Here is a 23,829-nt window from a genome sequence, read left to right on the forward strand (position 1 = left end):
GGCAGTGTAGCAAGGAGAAAACAGAGCATGGCAACCATATAGGAATCCAGTTTCATTAATTGTTTTGTAATTGATATTACCATTAACAGTTAAGTTTTTTAAAAAAATCACTTTATGACAGCATGTTTTCCACCTTGCATACAAAATGACAGCCATTTGAAGAATGACATCATGATTATTAGTGCAGGAGAGAAGCATTCTGCTATTCACATGGCAAACCTTTGTACTCTCTATACAGCAGAATTAACATTAGGATCATATCTGAGGTGCCAGCGGTTTGTTTTTTAAGGATGTACCAATAATGAGTACTAATCAGTTACAAAATCAGTTTTATTAAGTACAGTTAATTCATTCTGCATATTTGATACTACATACTTTAGGGTCGCTGAGGAATGTTAGGTCCTTAAATATAACTGACATAAATCCCATTTGTGGGCTCTTAACCTCTCGTAGTTTCTTCGCACGTAAGCCTGTTATATGCCTTCCAAAGATGTGACCGGTGTGTGGCGAAATAAACTGTGATAAAAGCGTACATTTTTGTCGTCAACAGTCACCCCACACAAGACACACTTTTTGGAGGCTCCTTACAGGGATTGTCCATTGACACAGGCATACCTGCCTTACTGGACAACTGTTCACTGTATGAACTACACTCCCATCTCCATGGTGCAACTGCACCAGAGGAAACAGCGCCCTTCCTTACGCCAGCAAAGAGGCAGAAAACCCGCCCTGAGCCCTTGGTGGCCATGTTTTCCGCCTTTCAAGCTTCTGCTGCAGAAAACGCACAGACCCAACAGTTAACTTTTAAAAACTACATACAAACTGTTTCAAAATAAACAAAGCATCTTCAATTATTTTGTCAATTAAGTTGAGACAAACAACCTCAATGGCTACTAACAAATAAAACTACGCTTGCACTCCCCCTCAAGTTCTCCTAAAGTCTGCATTGTATGCCATTCTCCACTGCTTCCATTCTTGCTTTATGAAGGTGTTCATCTGAGTTTCCTTGCAAAGATGCTTCAGAAATAACGCACGCTTCTTTATTCTTCACATGTTGCTTTCTTAAAACAGGAATGAATGATTCCAAATCTTCCTGTAAAAAAATTAATATGCTCCTATGCCTGAAGTCTCAAGCTTGGGAATGCTTTTCTTAAGTTGTCAGCAAGGACCTGATCGGCTTCATTCAGCACTTCAAGAAAATTCTCTACCTGTGTAAAATAAAATACAAGTGTCAACAAGTTGAGTCAGGTGAACCACAGGAATTGCCAGGCTATTTAGCATGCATCTTGAATAAGATTAATGAACAACTCAAATGGATTATTTAAACCAGGTGTGGCTAACCTTCTTTGGCCTGAGGGTTGCATTTACCTACTGGGGGCAACAGTTTTTTGCTTATTTTTAGAGATCATACATACCGGAGAAGAATACAACGGGAGAAGGTTTTTAAACGCACAGGAACATTTCTGTTCATTGAGATGGCTTTGCTTGAGCCCCTCCAGTATGTTTTCCTAGAAACACCAAAATATTATTGTGTATGTGTGTAGAATTTTGTTGCTATCCAACTGAATGAACATGCTCATATAATACTGTATAAAATAATAAAATGCTGACAATGCAGTTCAAATGCAAGATGACAACAAATTAACATGCTCCCATGAAAAGCTCCAACATGATGACAATGCACACATGGAGCCCAGGTGATCAAGGGGTTATTTACCATACCCTGGAAAACATTTCAAAATGAACGCTGTAACCCATATAAAAGATGATTGTGGGCATCACTGCACTAGTGATAAAATCTGAGCAGAGACAAAAAGCACGTGAATCTACAGGTTCATATGCCTGTTACCTTAGAAAGTTCCTGAAGCACATTGGACAGTAGTTCACAACAGATGTCCTTCAAGATTTTAAAATGAAAATCCTCCTCAGCTGTTCCCAACTTCTTGGCCTCCTCTGACTTGGGTTTGTTGGAGCTTTCTACAGATCTCTTCCCACATTCATCCATGTTCTGCAAGACTCTAATCAGGCTATCAATCAGAGGCATATCTGACAGGTAAAACAAGAAAAAACTTTATGGATGTATGAACTAGCATTTTTGGTAATCTGCCCTAAGTAACAGAGTAATTAAAGGTTTTGAGATGTGAAAGCTTTGATGAAAAATGGAATGTGTCTCTACATACTTTATTATAATGAAAACAATGAACATTCCAAGGATTGAAAGAATTATTCCCCAGCTAAGGAATGTAAGACACTAAAAGGGGAGGGGGTCCAGCCACCGAAGCAAATTTGCCCGTACTGGGGAGTCACACAACTGTGGTCTACACAGACATTTGCCTAGATGAACATATACTTTTTCTTATTCCCCATCACCTTGACCTATACCACAACTCCAGACTGTCACTGTTTTCTATAAAAACCTTAGCATCCCTAAAATATTAGCTCTTGTGGTAAGTAAGAAAATACACTTGCTTTTCTCCATCTTGATATATTCGTGTCTGTGTCCATATATAGTCTGTGAAGCGAAGATGGCTGATAACACAGACAAAGTAGAAGCCAAGACTGTCTTCTGTTCATGAACAACAATTGGTGGATCATCGGGCTGGCAGAGTTCATGACAAAACAGATCATACAGCAAAGTCCAAGTTTCTTTTCCATTACCAGGAGTCTGTACTTCAGAATGGAAAAAAGAAATATCTCATGCAACTTGAAGAAAATGTCTACCAAAGAATTATTCAAATTTGTTACAATAAAGTGCAACTGAAGCATCCTACCAATAGCTTGAACGCCTTCATCCACTGTGGTGAGCAGCTGTAGGATATGCATATAAACATCAAGCCCTTCTGAACTTTTATCTGTGCTGCAGAAAAGAATTACAAATTATGTTTAGAACTATTACCACCAAGAAATCTGTATGCCTATGTAAAGTGAATATTTTTTACAATATTTCTACCTCAGTTCTCAGTCAATTACTCTTAGGGTGGCTAAACTCAAGTTGTTCTTGAGTTTTCATTTCCAGTAATAGTTTGAACAAGCTATTTTTGTTCAGACGTGTACACTTGTTCCCTGCTTACATGAACAGACTTTCTCCTTTTCTCCATAAGGAAAAAGCCTACGTGTAGACAGTCCTCTTATAAATATGAGTACCCTTGGTACAGTCTTCCTATCGCCTTGGCAGGTAGGTCAAGTGTGGACTTTAAAAAAAATAACATTTTGGGCACCCATGAAATTGTACACGTATACCCAAAAGCCACTATGCATAACACAGACTAAAACATGTGAGATTTGAGTTCAAATCCCCTAATCAATGAGTCTCATTGAGTAACATTGGTCTAGTAGGATAAAATGGGGAGAAGGGAAACAATGTATGCTGCCAAGTGTGGGATAAAAATGTAAATAAGTAGCTCCAATATCACATGCATTCATATATGGGCATATACATACCAGATTTGTTTTACAGCTTCAAGCAGGCAAGGTACAATTTTGAAATTTGGAAGCTCATCTGGAGAATCATCTGCAGGCTGCTCCACTGTCTGACAAGAACCTTTCTTAATCCAGTTTAACATTAATTCTTCATCCAAGTCAAACAACTTGTCGACCACCTCACCTATTTTCACTAGCAACTCCACTGTAACAAAGATCAAATCTCATTTATATATTGATGAACTAATGAAATAAAATTTACTCTTGCTCACTTCTTAGAAAACAACACAAAGAAAACAGTTTCATTTTTATTTTTTTTTTTTTTTGGGTCTGGCTTCTTTTGGTGATATCTGTTATTGTGACTTACTTTTAGTGTAAGCTCCTTGAGATCTTATTTATTAGTTCAAACATTTCTATACAGCCCCCCACAACTGTCTCAATACAGTTGTAAAGTACATATGTATAACCACTTCCACTTGTGCAAAAAACCACCCAGAACAACACAAAGGGGTGGGGGGGGATCGTTCCATCTGGAAAACCTGCAATGCTTGAGTGGAATGGAACTTTTGTCATAGCGCAACATGGAATTCCACCCAAAGGCTGTATTCAAAGTAGCACAAAGATAGTTTCATCCACATACGCACTACAGCTTGCCAGACGGAATTGGGTTCCCTCTTACAATCATGAGTGGCAAGGAGACAGCTGTGCTGGTTATGATTACAATGCATTCAGAAGAATTCACCAAAAAGAGTTAAATAGTTATTGATATACCTCAGTTAAAATGCCTGGAACATTTTTCTTAAGAAATATAAAAATATTCAATTGATAAAAGAGTCATTTGAAACATGCTAGCCTTTTCATAAGGAAACAAAAAGTGGCCTGACAGGAGCAATATTCAGATTAATTTATAACATACCATTTGTCGAACTAGACATGATGAAACATACACAGTCATACACTGATGGACTTCGTCGAATTCTTTCCACCCAAATATTGGCCACCTCAGAGTGGCAGAGGCAAGTTAGCAACAACCTAAAGGGGAAAAATCACACTTAAAAAAGAAAGCCAATATTTGGGATGCAACCTTGGAAGTAAGTCCACTTGAAGTCAATGGCACTTGCTTCTCAGTAATAGGATTGTACCATTAATTTTAACTCCATATGTGTAAATGAGTCACAATAAAAATGAGAATCTGGGATACTGGTATCAGTTCAAATGTGATTTTAGGTAGAAAAGAAAGAATTTGGAAGCCTGAAAGTAAGGCCTATTGTATTCAATAGCACTTGCTTCCAAGTAAGTATATGTAGGATTGAAGCCTTCATTCATGAAATTAAGCACATCTGCTAATATTTTATTTACATGCACTACAACTCAATACTTAGGTTACTGACAAAATAGCTTACCTGCTTGTTTCAAGGAGAGTAGGGGAATCGGAATCACATAAACGCTGCAGCACCATCTGTCTGAAAAAATGACAATAGATTGAAAATGAGGAGACAGCGAGGATTAATTTCCCATACATTTTTCTGAAATTTTGTCCAGACGTACGCCACCACATGCCACCATCTCCTAAATAGACATCTCTAATATTTATAGCTGCAAGAATAAAGAACAAGTAAGCTGGGAGGAATTTCTTTATCCAAGTATAAGATGAAGTGAGACACATATTACTATAAAGCTGGGACAATCAGTCATAAAGGGCACTAGCCTACAACTCTGTATTCAAGTTCTTGATTCCTTGTCAACGGCATTTAGACTGGCATTCACTAACTAATTAAATGGGAAAAATTGTACATGGACAGGAATAGCCTTGCTACTACCTCACAAGTCTGTTGTACCAGCAATCTGCTAATTGTAGAACAGCAGTGATAAGGTCATTGCCAGAGAGTTTGCAAGAAACGCAGGGCACTGCCTTATGCAGGATCAGACCATTCATCTGTCTAGCTCAGTACAGTCTAGACTGATAGGTAGTGGCTCTCCAGGGTTTCAGAATAGGGTAGTTCCATCTTGAGGTGCCAAGGGTCAAACCTAGGACCTTCTGTAAGCAAAGCACATGCTTCTCCAGTGACCTATCACTCAAACTGCAGTTGGTGAACCATTCACTCCTTTAAATCTGTGTCATTAAGTACAAAAAGAGGAAGTGTAACTACGGAGAAGTTAGAAGCTGCTGAAAAACCTCTACTGGAAAAGGACTGTGCATAGTACAATCGGAATTGTACAAATTTTATGCTCTTTTCCACACTCCCTCCTGTTCTCCTTCAAACTGTTACATTTCAGACATTCAATTCTTTCTCCATTCTTTCAGACACACTTTCAATACCTCCAAGCTCTCCCTCACCATCCTTCTGCCCTCCCCACACAAATGCATAGAAAACCAGGTCTCAGTCTATCAGTTCCTTTTCTTACATTTGCTCCATAACTCTTGTGTTTTGACTCTGACTCCTGCCACATCAATGACATTCCTCTCACTAAAACTTTTTCTGTAGTGAAGTCAAAAACTTACAGAGACATCTGACTCCTGCTTGCCCTTATTACCAGTCACCCTCTTGTCCAGTCTTACCAATGATAATATCTTGAATCTGTTTTTCCCCACTCTATAAAGAACATGTCTAGTACATGTGGCTGTCTAGTACTTTAACAACAATTAAGAGTTGAAACATTTACAGTTTCAAAAACACTGAGAAACCAAGAACAAAGCATACTACTTACCCAAGGTTCTCATGTTTACTGATGGACAAGCATATGTCTTGGCAACAGGCCATATTGCCCAGTATTCCCACACAGATTTCCTGAAATGCCAATATAGTGGGGTTAAGCACATAAAGTAGAGCTTGCCTACAGTCAGCATAAAGTACTTAAGGAGAAAAAGAATGGAGGAAAAGATTGTGGCAGAAAGAAAAATAGTTTCAAGGAATAGGACAGATGTGCTTTTGACCCTTGCTTGGTCTTCAGCAGCCATACAGGCTCAGAGCAGAGCAACATTTAGCCATGTCTTCTTCTTTGGCAGTGGCTAGATTCAGGTGCTCCAAGATATTTTGGAAGAACATGAACTTACTCCTTACTTAGAAGTTTTTAAAAATAATTTTGGAGGAATGATATATGAATGAAAGAGCCAATCTAGGAGGGAAACCAGACTTGATGATCCATTGTGACCCTTACAACCCCACAGTCCTATGATTAAAGGAAACTTCTAATTATCCTAGCTTTTTCAAGCACTGGGTTCCCCTAATTTAAGAAGCCAAAGTCAATGTAATCGCCCTCCTCATGGATTTGGCAGCACTGTCTTATGAAGAGATACTTTTAATTTTATTGGAGCTACATTAGGCCAACTGCCACATTATCAAGTTAAGAGGAATCAGGTTTTATAATAATATTGTGCAGAACTGTGACTAAGAACAAAACCTGCTGGAAATTGAGAAATAGGCCTTGATTCTATATTGGCTTGTCTACTGGTAGAGCTGAATACCCATTCTTTTCTATTTTGCCTTTCATCTACACCTGCCTACATAAGGCATATGGATCGCATCAAAAAAGCACAATGCATTATTAATAAACAGGGTACAGAGTCAAGAGATGACTTACAGTAAGCCGAGGACTCTTGGACTTGGCAAAGACACCCAAAAATATATCAGGGGCATTAAACTCTTGTAGAAATAAAGCAACATCCTGAAAACAAGAATGGCTATGTATCAGTGGACGATTACATGAGAAATGAAATTCAGTTCACTTTGAAAAGTAAGGCAGTCTTTCATTCAGATTCAGATGATCACTACACATACCCAATTATAAGTAGCTATCTTGTCAGTTCTTATTTATCCAGTGCATTAACACTTGTCATTTTAGTCCCTCCTGCACTGAAGTTAATGATTATCTATAATGATATATCCATTAATAGAAAAATATCCAACTGCTTCTTAAATTAATACAAGATATTAAGAAATTGGTAAGAAAGCTAATAAGGTCCTATGTATTTTGCTGAGCTGGCCCAGATTATTCCCACAATTCCTAAGAACTCTGTGATGGACAGCAGTTTTTCCACAGACAAGAAACTCTCATGATATGCAACTTAACCAGCTACAGTAAATTGATATTTCAGAAGGTACTCATCATTCACCTCACATTTAAAAAAAAAAATTAGGGCAGGAAAAAAACTTCCAAAACAATATACAATGAGTGAATATCCAGTGTTAGTCACACTCAGAATATGTCTACAGATTTTAATGGGCCTACTCTGAGTTTGACTAAGACTGGATTTTGCCCAAAGAGAGTGCTAACAGATAGCACAAAACAACACAGTTTCGCAGCTTACACATTTTAGTAACACTGTTCCTAGCCAACAATAGCTATGCATGATTCTTCTTTGACAAGCTTACCGGACACTAAAATATCTAAGGAACAGAAACCAGACGTCTCCCAGATAATTGCAAACCTTTACAGAATATACTTATTTTATTTTATTAATTTATAGATATCTTACTATAAAAAATTGAAGTTGTTTACAATAAGGCTAATCTTAAACATAGAATAAAACAAAATACATATCTGCAAATATTTACAGGTAACAACCACTAAAAATATCCAAAGTATCAGAATACCAAATCACTAAAAACATACCTTATCCATTGACATGTCCCATACTTTGCAAATGTCATTTTCCAGTTCTTCATTTAGCTCCAATTGTTCTTCAACATTGTTCAACTCAGATTCATCTTCCTTAGAGCTAACAACCTTCCAAAGAAAAGAAGAACATACTGACAAAGGAACCAAAGTAGCACAATAAACCATAAGCTCAAACACACATTGGTCTGCACTGCACAACCTTTCTCCTGTTTGATCCATAAAGAGCAACTTCTACCCAAATATGAAGTATTACCTCAATACACTACTGTTTCAGCGGCCTGAGTGTGAGCAGTAAGTTTATCACTAGAAATCAGCAATTATGTTATTCATTATAGATAGCACAAATAAAGCATAAATCCAACAAGATTTTAATTTAATTGCACTTTGCATTTGCACCAGCATGGCAAATTTTAAATTATCACCTACCCATCTTTACTCAAAGACAAGTCTCACTGATGTCAACATGACTTAATTCCAAGCAAATACAAATAGGACTGCAGCCTTAGAATACACATTTCACAGTTCCAATTGACATCAGCCACCACTGGTTGGAATGGACCTCGAATATCATCTAGTCTAGTGCAACTCCCTGCAGATGCAACAGATCAAGCATTTACTTAGACAGGGCTTCTTCCCATCTATTTTTACCTGCTGTTTTATACATTATATGTTTTATAGACTACATATTTTTCACATATATACACATTCATTTTAAAAGCTTCTAAAACTAGACATTGTACAATTCAAAGATACTGTTTGTTGCCCTCACATCCAGTTTGGCCACGAGTGGTTTCATGTCTATGCAGCATACCTCAATAAGTTTTGTAAGGACGCTGAAAAACCAGTGTTTGCTGTAAACTGTATTTCTGATAGAATCCCCAGGAATGACATCCTCCTCCTCGTCATTGCTGGAAGGTGGTGATGGATTCCTGTCCATATTTGAGTAACACAATCCAACTGCCAGATCAAAAGATTTCTAGAAGTGAGCACAAACAACAGCAAAATATTTTAAAACCACAAAGGCTCATCCCAGCACTTATTATTCCTTAACAGCTGTCCACGGATGAGACCAATATGTTTTATATCCAAAAGATACGTGCATATGTGCCTCCTTTCATCCAAAAACAAAGCCTAGCAATCGCTTCCTCTCAATTAAAGCTTTAAAAAATGTTTTGTTAATGTGCACGGCAATCACACTGTGGGTTTTTAAAAATTAAGTACAGTGGTACCTCAGGTTAAGTACTTAATTCGTTCCAGAGGTCCGTTCTTAACCTGAAACTGTTCTTAACCTGAAGCACCACTTTAGCTAATGGGGCCTACCACTGCTGCTGCGCCGCTGGAGCATGATTTCTGTTCTCATCCTGAAGCAAAGTTCTTAACCCGAGGTACTATTTCTGGGTTAGCAGAGTCTGTAACCTAAAGCGTATGTAACCTGAAGCATATGTAACCCGAGGTACCACTGTACTGGGCACATGAAGTGGGGAGGTGGTCCTTTGGAACCTAGGAAGCCCTTCAATTAAAAAAGAAACAAGGTCAATTCAAATGCTGACACACCTGCTGACAAACCTACTGCATTTACTCAAATCTAATGCTCATCTTTTTTGGCCAAATTATGCTGCGAAAATTAAGGTGTGCATTAGATTCAATGGCACATTTACTGTACATTTGCCAGGAAATACTTTTGTTGGTTTCAAGGTTCTGAAAACTGAGGTGCCCATTAGATTCGATGGCACATTAGACCATAGGCGCCGACTCCATGGGGCCTGAGGGGGCCCGAGCCCCCTCAAAAATTCGTTTGGGGGGGCTCAGCCCCCCCAATAATTTAAAAAAATTATTACCTTAAATTTCGCTCTCTAACACGCAGATTTTTTCTCCTAAAAAGTAAGGGGAAATGTCTGTGCGTGTTATTGAGCGAATGTGTGGTCCCTGGAGCTGACTCCGGAGCGCAGGGGCAAAAATAGGCAAAAATCAGGCAAAAATAAGATCGGGCGGTCGGGCGGAGGGAAGGCGGAAGCTGCTGCTTTCCTGCATTCTGCCTCAGGGTCTTACTGCCCACCCGCTTCTGTTGCTGCGTTTGCTCAAACTCAACAAAGAGCAGGGAATCCCCTGCCCTCCTGGCAAGCAGAGGGTTAAGGAAAGGATCGAGTCCTTCCTTCTAATTCTTTCCTAGTCACACTGCGTGCCGGCTCCAGCCCACCACCTCCTCCTCTCCGTGCTCTAGGGACTCGCAGGTGGGAGAGAGAGAGAGAGGGCTGGCTTGGGGGGACCGGGACTTTTGCCTTCCTTTCCTCCCCCCCACCCCGTTAAACTCCTTCCCTGCATTCTTAGCCAGCTGCTTCTCCGCACACCCCTCTTGTGCTTCTTGTCCCTTCTGTGTTTTTCCTTCCCTCCCCATTTAAAACGTGGTGACAAAGCACGGATCCACATGGATCCTCAGGATTTTTGCATTGGGTCACCCCAAATTCACCATCAGATCACATTACATATCCATGGCTACAGTCTGTACCAAAAAAATCACGCACCCACTGTTGCCTGGAGCTGCAATGGTGCAAAAACGTGGTTACAAAGCATGGATCCACAGGATCTTTGCACTGGGTCACCCCAAATTCACCATCAGATAACATAGCATGTCCATGGCTACAGCCTGCACCAAAAAAATCACGCACCCACTGTTGCCTAGGGTCACAGTGGTGCAAAAACGTGGTTAGAAAGCACGGATCCACATGGATCCTCAGGATTTTTGCATTGGGTCACCCCAAATTCACCATCAGATCACATAGCATGTCCATGGCTACATCTTGCACCAAAAAAATCACGCACCCACTGTTGCCTAGGGTCACAGTGGTGCAAAAACGTGGTTACAAAGCACGGATCCACATGGATCCTCAGGATCTTTGCATTGGGTCACCCCAAATTCACCATCAGATCACATAGCATGTCCATGGCTACATCTTGCACCAAAAAAATCACGCACCCACTGTTGCCTAGGGTCACAGTGGTGCAAAAACGTGGTTACAAAGCATGGATCCACATGGATCCTCAGGATTTTTGCATTGGGCTACTCCAAACTCACTGTCAGATATTAAAAATCTTTATAAAATAGAGAATTAAATACATACAGAATGTTAAATTTTCAGTTTCGAAATATTAGTACTAGTTTAGTACTGTATTTCTATATTACTATAGTACTGTAATTGTTATTTTCAAATACTTAAATATTTTTAGGGTGTAAGACCCAATTAAAGCCCGTTATTTACATACAGTATTACAGTATTTACATACAGTATTAGGCATACTGTATTAACTTTATTAACTGTATTAAAGCATTAACTTTGAGATATTATTTTTATTTAATGAACCCTCAGCCTTATTCAAAGTAAGCTTAAATTAGCTATTTCACTTATTAATCAAACTGCTATTACTGTGCGACAGCAATATTTTATGTTTTATTCTTTTAATGATAGTTTAGGATTTATTTAAATATCATTTCAATCTTTTCAGAGCTATATATTCACTGCTCTGTAATAGTCTATAAGCATAATTGTTACTGTAAATTAAATTAGCTTTTTACGAAAATACCGTGCGTGTTTATGTTTTGTTTCTTTTTTCAAAGCCAAAAAGTGTTTCAGGCTTGTCGAGTTTCCCGGAGTGTGGAGTTATAGAGAGTCGAGTTTTCGGGGTTCTAATGTTGATCATATGACTCTAAAATACTTTTAAAAAACTTTAAAACTCACTAATTTTCATCTAAAATTTAGAAAACTTCCCGGGACAGGACCCCGGTATGGGCCCCCCCAATATTTTTTATAAGTCGGCGCCCCTGCATTAGACTCGAGTAAATACGGTACATCTTGTGGGATGTGGTGCTGGGCCTCCCACCAGCACACTCTTTCCCATAGGACTTAATATGAAAAGCACACAAAACACGGACACAGAAGACATGTATTCACCTATCCTTCCCGGTTCTTCAACAGCTCTTTGAATGAAAGGCAGTGTACCTAAACCAGGCATAGGCAAACTTGGCCCGCCAGATGTTTTGGGACTACAACTCCCATCATCCCTAGCTAACAGGACCAGTGGTCAGGGATGATGGGAGCTGTGGTCCGAAAACATCTGGAGGGCTGGGTTTGCCTATGCCTGACCTAAACCCTGCGTTTTACAGAAGTTTGCTCTGTTTTTAACTTTTAAATATGGTTTTTACTGTGGAGTTTTATGTATTTCTGTTGCAAACCGCTTTGCTACTTTTTAATGAAACAGAAGCATATCAATACTGTATTTGTAAATAAATGAGGGTCCTGATCTGCCCCATTGGATCTGAAGCTCGCAACATCTATAATCTATTGAGAGGACTACCTAGAAGTTAAATAACATTTCCAAACAATCCCTTGGATAGGGCATCTCAAGGTGCAAGTAAAAAAGAACAGAGAAGAACAAGAGGGCACCACTATGATGATGAGCGCCAGCTCTAACCATTAAACCAGGCGGCTCCAAGGGCTGGCGCCCACCCTGAGCCTTATTCATCCTTCTCTCTCCCTCAAAGCGCGAGGAAAACTAGGGAAACCCAAGCAATCAAGACGAGAGCTTTCTCTCTTTTTAAATCACCTCACGTGCTTCCTCGCCTGAGCCCTAACACTGAAAACACGTTCCGGGGATCAGATTAAGCCCTGGCAAGAACCCCCCCCCCCGCTAGACCGAAAACCAGGACAGGATCCGCCCCCTCAGCAATGATTCCCACAGGAGCCGCGATATATCCCGAGCGGCGACAGGAGGAACCTTGGCTCGACGCCGCCGCGTCTACTGCTTCAGCCCCGACAAGTTCAGGCCGTCCGTGGGAGACGCGCCGCCGCCGTTGTTTACAGGCCTCCCCGTCCTTTCCCGCCTTCTCTCTCTCTCTCGGGCAATGAAGCAAACCTTCGTAGGCCCTCAGAAACTGAGGCGGCTTCCGCCAGGCCCTGGAGGCGCCGCAGGCCTTGCCTCTTCCTCCGCCCGGAATGGAGAGCAGCCACACACGAAGCGAAGCGCCCCCGGGCGGCGGCCTCTCGAAACGCCCGGCAACGGGTGGCCTCGGCGTCCCTTTTTAATAATAAAATTTCCCTTTGCCCGCAAAGGCTTTTTTTTTTTTTTTAAATACACCCAATGATGGTGCACGTCCTCGTGCGAATGGAACTGTCGGGTCGAGAAAGGACTTTCCTGGTTGGTTCTCCGCCTTCATCAAAAGCAGACTTTCCAAGAAAAAGGGAAAAAAAATCTCCCACAAAATTTGACTGGAATTTTTTCAAAGATCCAACATGACTAGGAAATCCTAAAATGAGGATTTGTTTTTTGTTTTTTAAATAATATTTATTAAGAGTTTAAAGATTACAAAAAGAAAGAAAAAAATTTAATCAATATACTACAATACAAAAACAAAAACACTACATAAAACATTGAATTAACAAAACAAAACAAGAACAATTAAAAACACTTCCAATATTTTCAATCTTATCTTTCATTCACTTGTTTCATTGACTTCCTCACGCCTCCCTTTTTGTATTCCACTTCAATTAACTGTTTCAGCAATTCCTTTCCATCTTCATCTATTTTCTGTCCTGTAATTAATCTTAACATATTCTAACCTTGTTTTTTCCCTTTAATACGTTAACAATCTATCTGTACCTAGTTCCTTATAACATTTCTGCCAAAGCCATATAACTTCATTCCACCATTTTTCTAAAGCTCATTAATTTTACAATATTTCTGTAAATAATCTTTAATTTTTTTCCCAATCTTCTTCCACAGACTCTTCTTCCTGGTCTTGGATTCTGCCAGTCATTTCCGCCAATTCCATATAGTCCATCAACTTCATCTGCCATTCTTCCCGGGTGGGTAAATCTTGTGTCTTCCAATACTTCGCGATGAGTATTCTTGCTGCTGTTGTTGCATACATAAAGGTCTGTCCTTCTTTGGCACCAATTGGCCGACCATGCCCAGGAGAAAGGCCTCTGGTTTCTTCAGAAAGGTATATTTAAATACCTTTTTCATTTCATTATAAATCATCTCCCAGAATGTCTTAATCCTTGGGCATGTCCACCAAAGGTGAAAGAATGTACCTTCAGTCTCATTACATTTCCAACATTTATTTTCGGGCAAATGGTAAATTTTTGCAAGCTTGGCTGGTGTCATGTACCACCTGTAAATCATTTTAATTAAATTCTCTCTTAGGGCATTACATGCCGTAAATTTCATACCTGTGGTCCATAACTGTTCCCAGTCAGCCATCATTATGTTATGTCCAACATCTTGTGCCCATTTAATCATAGCAGATTTCACCGTTTCATCCTGAGTGTTCCATTTCAACAGCAAGTTATACATTCTTGACAAATTCTTAATTTTGGGATCTAACAATTCTGTTTCCAATTTTGATTTTTCCACCTGGAAGCCAACTTTTTTATCCAAGTTATATGCCTCCATTATTTGGTAATAATGGAGCCCCTAAAATGAGGATTTGAAGAGCCGGGTCTCATTTGCCAGTTGTTGCTTTTGTCAAAAGTGGGTGGAAATGAAAGTGCCTGGAAGACGATCAGTGTCGTTTTTACCTATAAGCTAAACAAGCTATAGCTTAGGGCCCCACTCTCTTGCCCCCCCTCCAAATTTCACTATTAATATACAGTGGTACCTCTGGATGCGAATGGGATCCGTTCCGGAGCCCCGTTCGCATCCAGAAGCGAATGCAACCCACGTCCGTGCGTCGTGATTCACCGCATGTGCGATGTCATTTTTACCATCTGCGCATGTGGAGAAGCCCAGAAGTAACGCACTCCGTTACTTCTGGGTCGCCACAGCACACAACCCGAAAATACTTATCCCGAAGCTACTTCAACCCGAGGTATGACTGTACTTCTTAATTGTATTTCAGTTCAACAATTACTTTGATAAAATACATATTTTGTTATGTGCAAATGGCTTTAGATACCTATTAGGTCCATAAATGACCATATAGCATATATTCAACACAAAAAAACAGCAACTATTTGTTGTTGACAAAGGACAGCTGGACATATAAAAGGCCCCATTACCTTCAGTAGCTCAGGGCCTCATCACACCTAAATCTGGCCCTGAAAACAATGCGCAACTGGCTGAAGCCAAGAGTGGACAGCTCTGGGAAATGACTGCCCAATTCATGCCATCTGGGCAAGGAGGTCCTTTCTACAAGGAGCTGGTTTATTGCAGGGAAAGTAAGGAACTTCCACAAACTTTGCAAGGATTCTGTTCCCCTACCCCCCAGGAAATAGGTTGTGTTCAAACTTTGGGGGGGGGGGGGAACACTGGCAACTTTGTTTCAGTGTCATGGAGAAATAACTTCAACTTTTTGGAAGACATATTTCCCTTTTGTATTCAGCAATATTGTCTCCTGCCAGCATGCAGAAACTGAAAATATCATACATAGGTGAAAGAAAAAAGAAATGTATGCTACTCCATCTTTATTTTGATTCCTCAAAAATCTATTATGCTTAAACAATGGAGGTTCAATAGCTAGCCTAGGGCTATTTTATAAAGTTACATTATTAGAATGGCACAAATGTTGGCCTTTGGGTAATTTTCTACATGCCACTGAAAGAAGGGTTTTCAAAACAACTGTGGTTCAAGATTTCAAGAGCTGATGCTTTGCTATGTTCTTAGGTGCAAGCACTTCTGTAGTAAAAGCAGTAAGAAGGAAAGTCTGGCAGCAAACGTGACAAAAGAGAAGTGGAGATGAGACCCTAAAACGCAATGATTTCAGTTTCATAAAGCCCTAGATTTAAATTCAAACCTAGCATAGAGAAAGCTGACCATTCGCTCCTACTCAACAGGATGACCTGTCACATGCAAGCAAAAAAAAATTCAACATAGTACTCATGAGAATTATACAATGAACTGCTTGTATGTCCTTTATTTTCCAGCATGTAAACTATTATTTTATGGCCAATCGACTTTTTACATCCCCAATGTTACTGAAAAATGAACAACATATTGAGTAAGATATATTAATTTTTATTAAAATCTGGATTAACAAAAACATGAACAAGGCACAAACAAAGCTGTTTGGTTACAAGCAATGTTTTAAAGCTGTTGTTTAAACATGAACAGTGACTACAAAATAAAGTATGCTTGCAAGTAAATCATTTTTAAAAATACAAATTGTTAAGCTGAAACAAAATGCAAAACAATGCTTCATAAACTTTTAGTTGTTCCACATCACATTCTCTTCAAAAAAAATCTGTGTGAAAAGTACCATTTCATGATTTTGTGCTTCTTTTTAATAACAAATATCGCAAAACCAGTAAGTGAAATCCAACCAAGTTATATTCAGAATAGACCTGTCAAAATCAATGGACTTAAGTCTACTCTGAGCACAATTAACACACTGGCTATTTCCCCCCACCCCCAACGTGAGGTAGTAAACATTAATTTAAAAATAAGGCCCAGATTCAAAGAGCTGGAGGGTGAACTACACACATCTGGGCTTCTGGAAGTAGCCTCCACAGCACTAATGAAACCTGCCAGAAATCTCAGGGGAACAGCACAGGTCTAAGAAGATACTGTGGAGAATCAAGCTTTTGCAAATGGCCAACAAGATTCTTTGAACTGTGACCTAAAAATATATATAAGGCCCTCAAGCATGTAAGTTAAGAAATAAGAACTCAGTAGTATTACATGTAAGTCCTTACAAGCTGTACAGTAAACCTGAGTATACAAGATGATGCAATTGTGACATTTCGGTTTTCAGCTGAAGGACTATAATAATATTTCACAATTCTGTAACTTTTCTCTTGCCCTGATTACCAAGCTTCAATAAATCACTAGTAATGTATGAAAACTGCATAGTTCTAACATATTTAATACCAGAAAAATGGACAACATTCAATGAAGTCATACTCGGTGTCTCCCTTGAGTATGACTAATGTTAGATATAACCCAAATGTCTAATAGGCACAATTTACATGGACTTTGAGTCAAACCACCTCAGTGCACTAGAAAAAAAGCACTATTTTATGTGCATGGTGTGGGAAAGTTGCCGATTCCACCATCACCACCCCCAACAAATACTGCAGTGCTTTCCATTCCCCAAAAGGCTAATCTAGAGGATCCCCCCAACTTTCAGCAGATCTTTTTTCAAAAGATGTGGGGAGCTACTGCCAGATGGAGAAGCCTTTGCACCAGGAGAAATAACTGCAAACTGCTTTGGATCCAAGCCTTCTCAAAAGTGAAGCATCCAATATTAAATAATCTTAACATACAAATGGAAACCAAATTACGTGCATATATCTTGATCAAATATCCAATGGTAGTATTAACAGAAATGTGGAGCGCATTTTCTTATACATCATTTCTGAAACAGTCAAGCATTACAAAAAACAACAACCCAACACCTAGATTTAGAAGGAAAAGTATATTATTATACCGATTTGATGAACAGGATCCTATGTGTACATACTTGGGCATAAGCTGAACAGTGGGAACTGTTTCCAAGCATGCATGGACAGGATGCATTGTGCAAGGATGTAAACAAAAAAACAGTGCAAAATATTTTCTTTAGGATGTGTGCAATGAGAGAGCACTATGCCATAGTATACAGGATTATATAAACTTTTAAAACGCCAAAATATTATCTTAAACACCATTTTTGATATATGCAAGTTCTGCCAGTGTTTACATTTAACTACTGGAATCTCAGTTCTGTTGATTATCACTTCAAATTCGGAATAAAACTTGTAAAATTCCACAGTGCTATAGTTATAAATATTTGGAGATTATATACTTGTTTTAACACCCTTTTATTTCAGCCAATGAATCAAGAGTTATATTAAAAGTGTTTTAACTCAACTCAATTATTATACACTTAGTCCCTGCAATTACATTCATTTATATGCAGCTTTCTGAAAATGGCAGTCTGCTAGAAATGTGATGGAAGTTATTCATTTGAAATTTATATGCTGAATGTGAAGCACTGCTTCCTACATAAAGAATCCAATTTTCACATCTAAACTTAATGCTAGTAGCTCAAAGGGATTACCATGCACAAGCATTATTGCTGAGCAAGCAGCAGCATTACAATTGTTCGTTAGAAGTATTGGGTAAACATGCATTCAAATACTGTACTGAATGACGGAAATCCAGTAGAAAAAGGAGCTTCGTTATCACATTTTCTGCCAATCTGACTAAATGCATCTTCACTTTGACAGGAAAACATTGCTGGAAAAATGGAACAGCACAAGAGGAACATGCTTCTTACTACTATCATTTTCCGTCATTTGTTTGCTATGCTTGTTGAGACCACAAAAATCGGTCACATCTTTCCAACATGGACTGAATCAGGACTCTGCAACCAAAGTGAACACATAGGAGAAAAGAGATATTATAAAGAAATTGGGGACTAACTTTACACAGCAAATTTCATCAAGTTCATTAACTCATAAATGTGACTTTGCACTTGTCTGCACTGCAGGTTGCTACTACCGCAACTTCTGGTTGTTTAAAGAAGTTGAACCTGCCACATCAGTCAAAAGATTTATGCATTTGCAAGGGCCTGCACTAGATGACCCTTGTGGCCCCTTTCCAATTCTACAATTCTATTATTCTGTTCATTTCATACTGTTCATTTCATTTATACAGAAGTGGGCCATCCCATGCCAGTATAGGCTATTCTATGTATTTTGTGAAAGATTTTCTAACCATCCTTGCTTCTAGTTTCAGTAAACTCTAGCTTGTACCACATTTGGATGCAATACTTCAGTTTGCCATTAGCTGAAGTATGAAGCTTCCAATCTTGGCATATGGAGTGTGTGCAAGCCTGAAGGCTTATAGCTACTTGCACATGCAACACTTAATCATGACACAGTATTACCTTTTGACACAACTAATTTCAGACCATTATCAGAAGACTTACCTTTGTCTTTTTTCAGCAATTCTTAGTATCTCACAGACCTTGGCAAATCTTTCAGATAATTCAACCATCAGGCCACATTCCTGCAACAGCTGCAAAGCACGATCAGGACCAATTACTCTGGCCAACAGGAGAGCCACATTTTCAACTGTTACACTATTTGGCCAATTTGGATCACCGTTACTAACAGCACCGCCATTTTGCATAGCTGGATGAAGAACACTACTGCAATGACTCTTCACAAGGCAAAGAAGGAATTTCCATTCTTCCATTGTTTCTGGAATTGCCCCTAAATGCAAAAGGAAATGATTTAGAGATCCAAACCAGATTGCTTTGTAGGACTCGATGGTGTGAGTTAAATTAAGCAGGCAAGCCCAGGCCAATCTTAGGTCCCTAGATGATGTTGGCCTGCAACTCCCATAATCCTTGACCACTGGGCCTGGGGATGATGGAAATTGTAACCCCACAATACTAGATGACCCATGGTTGGGGTGAGGTGGGGAGATTCATGGACAGAATAATAGAGTAGATAGCAGGTGACACTGAGTGCATGTACGCAAGAGACAGGAAGAAGGATGGAAGTTTCCAACGATGGACACTTAACTGCATTTGCTGCAGGATAGAATGGGACATTAAATTGTCACGGCAACACTATCTCCATTATACTGGAACACAAAACACAAATTCAAGAGAGAGTCTGATTAAATTTAAATGAGCAAAAATAATAAATAAAAGGTTTTTTAAAATTCACAAGCTGCCAATGTAGAAGAGGGCAAAACAATGTAGCAGAAATGCCACATTTTATTGTGTGCACAATATTGGAGTTCTACAGTACGTTTAGGTGTAATTGCACTGAAAAAAAGGATGCATGGTAACAATGTGGTTTATTTTTTATTTTTCTTTTCTTTTCCTGCCAGAAATGCACTTGGGGTGATTACTTCCATAGCTTGGTTTTGTTTTTGTTGTTAAACTGTTTTATACTGACATTGATTAAAAAAATTGATAAATAAAAAGATTTCAAAACTAGTTAGTACAAGTAGAGAATGTGGAATTCACTCAAGAATCAAATTAAGTTTTACAAACCATGTTCTCTATCCAACAAGTTCATATCATCCAAACAAACAATATGGGTAAGGGCTTCAGGTCTTCTATCCAGCTCCAAACAGAGTGAAAGATATCCAGGCCAGAAGCTGTAACAATATTATGGAGAGTTTCACAAACCAAAAGTAAATACTTATGAGTAATTATAACCTGACTGACACTTCAATATACCACAACCTTCACTGAGAAGATAAGCTTCCTTCTGTCTCCTCTCACTGCACAAAGAATTACAAGTTTAGAGCGCAGCATAATATGCAGTATTATATTGTCATTTTTGATGCTCCAACAGCATACGTCTAAATCCATATTCCATGCCCATCTTCAGCAGAGTAATGACCCAATACACACCTCTCAGTATCTATTAATAGCAACAGCACCAATTTCCCCCTTAACACAGAACACATACACCTCCAAGTTAACCAATATCTTAAATAAAAAAAGTTATGAAATAAAATCCAGCTAGGAGGCCCTCTTCAATTAAAATAAATGAATCTAGTTAGTTGGTTTCTGGGAGCATAACAAATCTTGACTTAGCAAGACAGAGGAGCTCACATCCAAATTCACTTCTGCCTGGTCCTTTTTGCTGCCGCATCAAGCCAAGTCAACATTTGGCTTAGTATGTCATCTGATCTGAACAAGGGTTTGTGGTTAATCTCTCTCTTCACTAACCATGAGTTGCAACCAAGAGCCCTGGGGTCAAATGAAATGAAGGGAACCTAAATTCACAGCTGAGAACCCAAATCCAACAGATTTATATGGAACTTGGAAGTACATTAACCTTTTCAGAATTCTGTACTTCTTGGGTAAAATTTATTCATTCCACAAAGTTGTCAGCTACTTAACCTCTAGCTGGGGTTTATAAAGAATTTTGACAAAGGCAAAACGCTGCTGCAGATTGTATATTCTCAGTACCATTTCTCAGTTGTTCCCTTATTCAGAAGCAAACAGAACGCAAGACTTTTGTGTTACTACACCACCCCCAACTGGCCCATGTATGCAATTCTAGCAATGGATATTTATGCTGTGGAGTGGGGAAGAGAGGAGAGGCAGGTAAGCTCAGGGATGGGGAATCTGGAGCCCCCACAGGCTGACCACTGGAAGGGCCACAGGTTCCCCAACCCCATTTTAACTGAATCACAGTTGCAGCTTCATTGTTTATTACTGCTGCTCAGTGCTATGGCAGGCTTTGGAAGGAGAGGTAGGCCACTGGCTGGTGGAACACACAGAAAGAGCATGATTGAGCAACTGCATAGCACATACCCTGGATAACTACAGCTGAACAGACTAGACTATTATGTAGTGAAGTGAAACCAAGGGAGAGAAACATGCCCTCTTAAGTAACAAAGTTTCAGACATTAATTTTACCAAGGACTTCTACATTACCCATAGCTTTTGCAAATGTCAGACATCTTCTCTTTCATTACAGTGTCAGCTGGGAGTTTAAGCAATAGTAAGATCAGTTGGTTATAGCCCCAAGTAAATAAATGTGAACGTGGCCTGAAAGTATTAAAGCAAAAAAAAAAAAAAAAAAAAAGTAGGGAAATTACATAAGACTTTTAAAAAAATGATAGATAACACAAGTTTGTTTCAATTTGAATCAAAACACTGCCAATATTAAGGGGAGATTCATGCATGCTGCTTTAAATTAGGGAGGGGAACATGAGGTTGGACGACTCCCAACAAATTCCCCACTGTTAAATATACAGTCGTACCTTGGAAGTTGAATGGAATCCATTCCGGAAGTCCGTTCGACTCCCAAAACGTTTGGAAACCAAAGCGCGGCTTCTGATTGGCTGCAGGAAGCTCCTGCAGCCAATCAGAAGCTGCTGAAGCCCCATCAGACGTTCAGCTTCCAAAAGAACATTCGAAAACTGGAACACTCGCTTTCAGCTTTCGATCGTTCGGGAGCCAATTTGTTTGGGAGCCAAGGCATTCAAGATCCAAGGTATGACTGTACCTTTTAAGTAGATATCTTTATCTGTCTTCATTTGTACTGGAATTACATTTTTAGCTGTGTGCTTGTCACCCTGGGCTTCTCTGGAAGGAAGGACAGAACTTAAATTCAATAAACAACTAATAACATAATCCTTGATCACTGGCCATGCTGTCTGGGACTAATACAAGTTGGAGTCCAACAACATATAGAGGGCCAAGGGTTTCCCATCCCTTCCATGTCCTAAGCAAAGATGTATCTTTTAATAGAATTCCCCACCCCCACACAGAGCAAGGTTATCCAAATCAATTATATATCATGCATTCTGTCTCAGTTCTCTCTCCTGAAGCTAAAAGACTGCTGGGTGATCTTGTGACTGTCCTTGTGACTGTCAAAAGATAATGTCTTTAGGAATGTGAATACAATTATGAAGTGTGGACAAACAGCAAGCTTGAGTCAAACGCTATTCATACCGTGGATTTCCTTGGGCATCCATTGTACTTGCTGTATGTGGGGCATCTTGAGAAACTGCCAAAGATAACCAATCTAATCGTAATGACTCAGGATGAAGAAGAGATCCCAAGAAGGACAGCCTAGAAAGAGATTGTTCACCGCTAATTATATGTGCATTCTGGCAATAAAAAGGATTTACAACATACAAGCAACCAGGACTAGTTTCACAATATGGCATACTTGAATGTCATTTAACTAGTGCTGCATTTTAAAAAGAAATTATCATCCAATTTAATAAGGAGCCAAAAGAAATGTTTAATGACTTATTGTATACAATCATACTGTATTAAAAAGTTCTCAAATAACCATGTCATAAATTTGATGTATGCAGGGTTTTTTTGCTAAGTTACTACCCACTCAAGATATTATTTCCCTTCTCAGAGACCTAATGTCATTAAGAAGCAACAAATATTTTAGAATCAAATGAATTAGGAAGAACTTCCTGAAAGTAAGAGCTGTTCGACAGTGGAATTTGCTGCCAAGGAGTGTGGTGGAGTCTCCTTCTTTGGAGGTCTTTAAGCAGAGGCTTGACAACCATATGTCAGGAGTGCTCTGATGGTGTTTCCTGCTTGGCAGGGGGTTGGACTCGATGGCCCGTGTGGTCTCTTCCAACTCTATGATTCTATGATTCTATGAATTGTGGAATTGGAAGAAATTAAAGAATCCCTGACATATGGCAATCGAACCACTGTTTAAAATCCTCTAATGAGAGTCCACCATTCACCGCTACCCTAATTATTACTTCCATGCATCCCATTCCTTAACTTTTGTTCCACAGAGTAAGAGAGCACAATATATACCGTTCATCTGCAGCCCTTGATTTGATTAGACTGTCTAAATATGCCAGGAAATGCTGAGGATTGCTTTTACAAATTTGCTTGATATCTGAAGGCAAAATAGAGGGACAAAACTTGATCAGGGGCCTTAGCGAAGTTTCTCCAAATTTTTCATAAAGCCTATATGAGAACAAGAGAGGACACAAAAGTCACACTTATTTAAGAAAACAATTCTCAGAATTATTATTTACTAGCAAGGTATTGATCCACACATTTAAACATAGCTAACACTGCAAATACAGGGTGAGTCTTTTAAAAGACGCCCCATGGAACATGTGTACTCTGTATCCACGGGGCCTCTTTTAAAGGACTCACCCTGTACAACTGCAAGGTTTATCACAATACTAGTGAGGCTTGCCTGAAACTAGATTGTGGAAACAAGGGTCAGTCTTAACATTAGGCCAAATGTGGGAAACCTTTGGACCTCTGGCTGTTGCTGAACTACAACTCCCACTATTCCTGGCTGCTGACCACGATTACTGGAATTGATGGGAGTTGTAGTTCAA

The 23,829-nt window shown here is 39.3% G+C and overlaps 3 protein-coding genes across 8 annotated transcripts in view; 1 reads left to right on the forward strand and 2 right to left on the reverse strand.

The window, feature by feature from the left end:
- Nucleotides 1-930: 930 nt before the first annotated feature.
- On the reverse strand, nucleotides 931-14,749 carry SAAL1 (serum amyloid A like 1). 4 transcript variants are annotated; one of them, XM_081841406.1, is made up of 13 exons: nucleotides 14,693-14,749; nucleotides 8,852-9,016; nucleotides 8,035-8,148; nucleotides 7,003-7,086; nucleotides 6,130-6,209; nucleotides 4,824-4,883; nucleotides 4,337-4,452; nucleotides 3,442-3,625; nucleotides 2,772-2,857; nucleotides 2,470-2,670; nucleotides 1,850-2,046; nucleotides 1,416-1,508; nucleotides 931-1,208 (listed from the first exon to the last, which is right to left on the reverse strand). In XM_081841406.1, exons 1-13 carry the CDS (start codon nucleotides 14,732-14,734, stop codon nucleotides 1,116-1,118), a joined length of 1,515 nt encoding a protein of 504 aa, XP_081697532.1. In that variant the 5' UTR covers nucleotides 14,735-14,749; the 3' UTR covers nucleotides 931-1,115. The 4 variants fall into 4 exon arrangements, with proteins under 4 accessions (XP_081697532.1, XP_081697531.1, XP_081697534.1 ...); XM_081841405.1 differs by lacking the exon at nucleotides 14,693-14,749 and adding an exon at nucleotides 13,169-13,302; XM_081841408.1 differs by lacking the exon at nucleotides 14,693-14,749 and adding an exon at nucleotides 12,811-12,830.
- A 1,282-nt stretch (nucleotides 14,750-16,031) lies between these two features.
- HPS5 (HPS5 biogenesis of lysosomal organelles complex 2 subunit 2) overlaps nucleotides 16,032-23,829 on the reverse strand; it is a 29,834-nt gene continuing 22,036 nt past the window's right edge. For all 3 annotated transcript variants that reach the window (XM_081840345.1, XM_081840346.1, XM_081840344.1), the window contains exons 18-23: nucleotides 23,288-23,443; nucleotides 22,448-22,567; nucleotides 21,425-21,538; nucleotides 20,024-20,130; nucleotides 18,944-19,229; nucleotides 16,032-18,376 (exon numbers count right to left, since the gene is read on the reverse strand). In XM_081840345.1, the coding sequence (XP_081696471.1) occupies nucleotides 18,316-18,376; nucleotides 18,944-19,229; nucleotides 20,024-20,130; nucleotides 21,425-21,538; nucleotides 22,448-22,567; nucleotides 23,288-23,443 (844 nt within the window). In that variant the 3' untranslated portion in view covers nucleotides 16,032-18,315. The remainder of the gene's footprint in view (nucleotides 18,377-18,943; nucleotides 19,230-20,023; nucleotides 20,131-21,424; nucleotides 21,539-22,447; nucleotides 22,568-23,287; nucleotides 23,444-23,829) is intronic.
- LDHA (lactate dehydrogenase A) overlaps nucleotides 18,942-23,829 on the forward strand; it is a 76,001-nt gene continuing 71,113 nt past the window's right edge. Inside the window, exon 1 of the mRNA XM_081841876.1 lies at nucleotides 18,942-18,947. The gene's annotated coding sequence lies outside the window, so the exon portion shown is untranslated. The remainder of the gene's footprint in view (nucleotides 18,948-23,829) is intronic.

Source organism: Podarcis erhardii, assembly GCF_964252035.2.
Source record: "Podarcis erhardii genome assembly, chromosome: 1".
Taxonomy (NCBI): Eukaryota; Metazoa; Chordata; class Lepidosauria; order Squamata; family Lacertidae; genus Podarcis; species Podarcis erhardii.

Bases quoted from the DNA above. Each gene is read 5' to 3' on its own strand.
- SAAL1 (XM_081841405.1), bottom strand. From the start codon at position 13,249: ATGAAGGCGGAGAACCAACCAGGAAAGTCCTTTCTCGACCCGACAGTT. The intron at 7,087-8,034 runs GTATGTTTTTAG...TCTTGTTTTCAG, and splicing joins GGGACATGTCAATGGATAAG to GATGTTGCTTTATTTCTACA. The intron at 4,453-4,823 runs GTAAGCTATTTT...TTTCCCCTTTAG, and splicing joins ACTCTCCTTGAAACAAGCAG to GTTGTTGCTAACTTGCCTCT.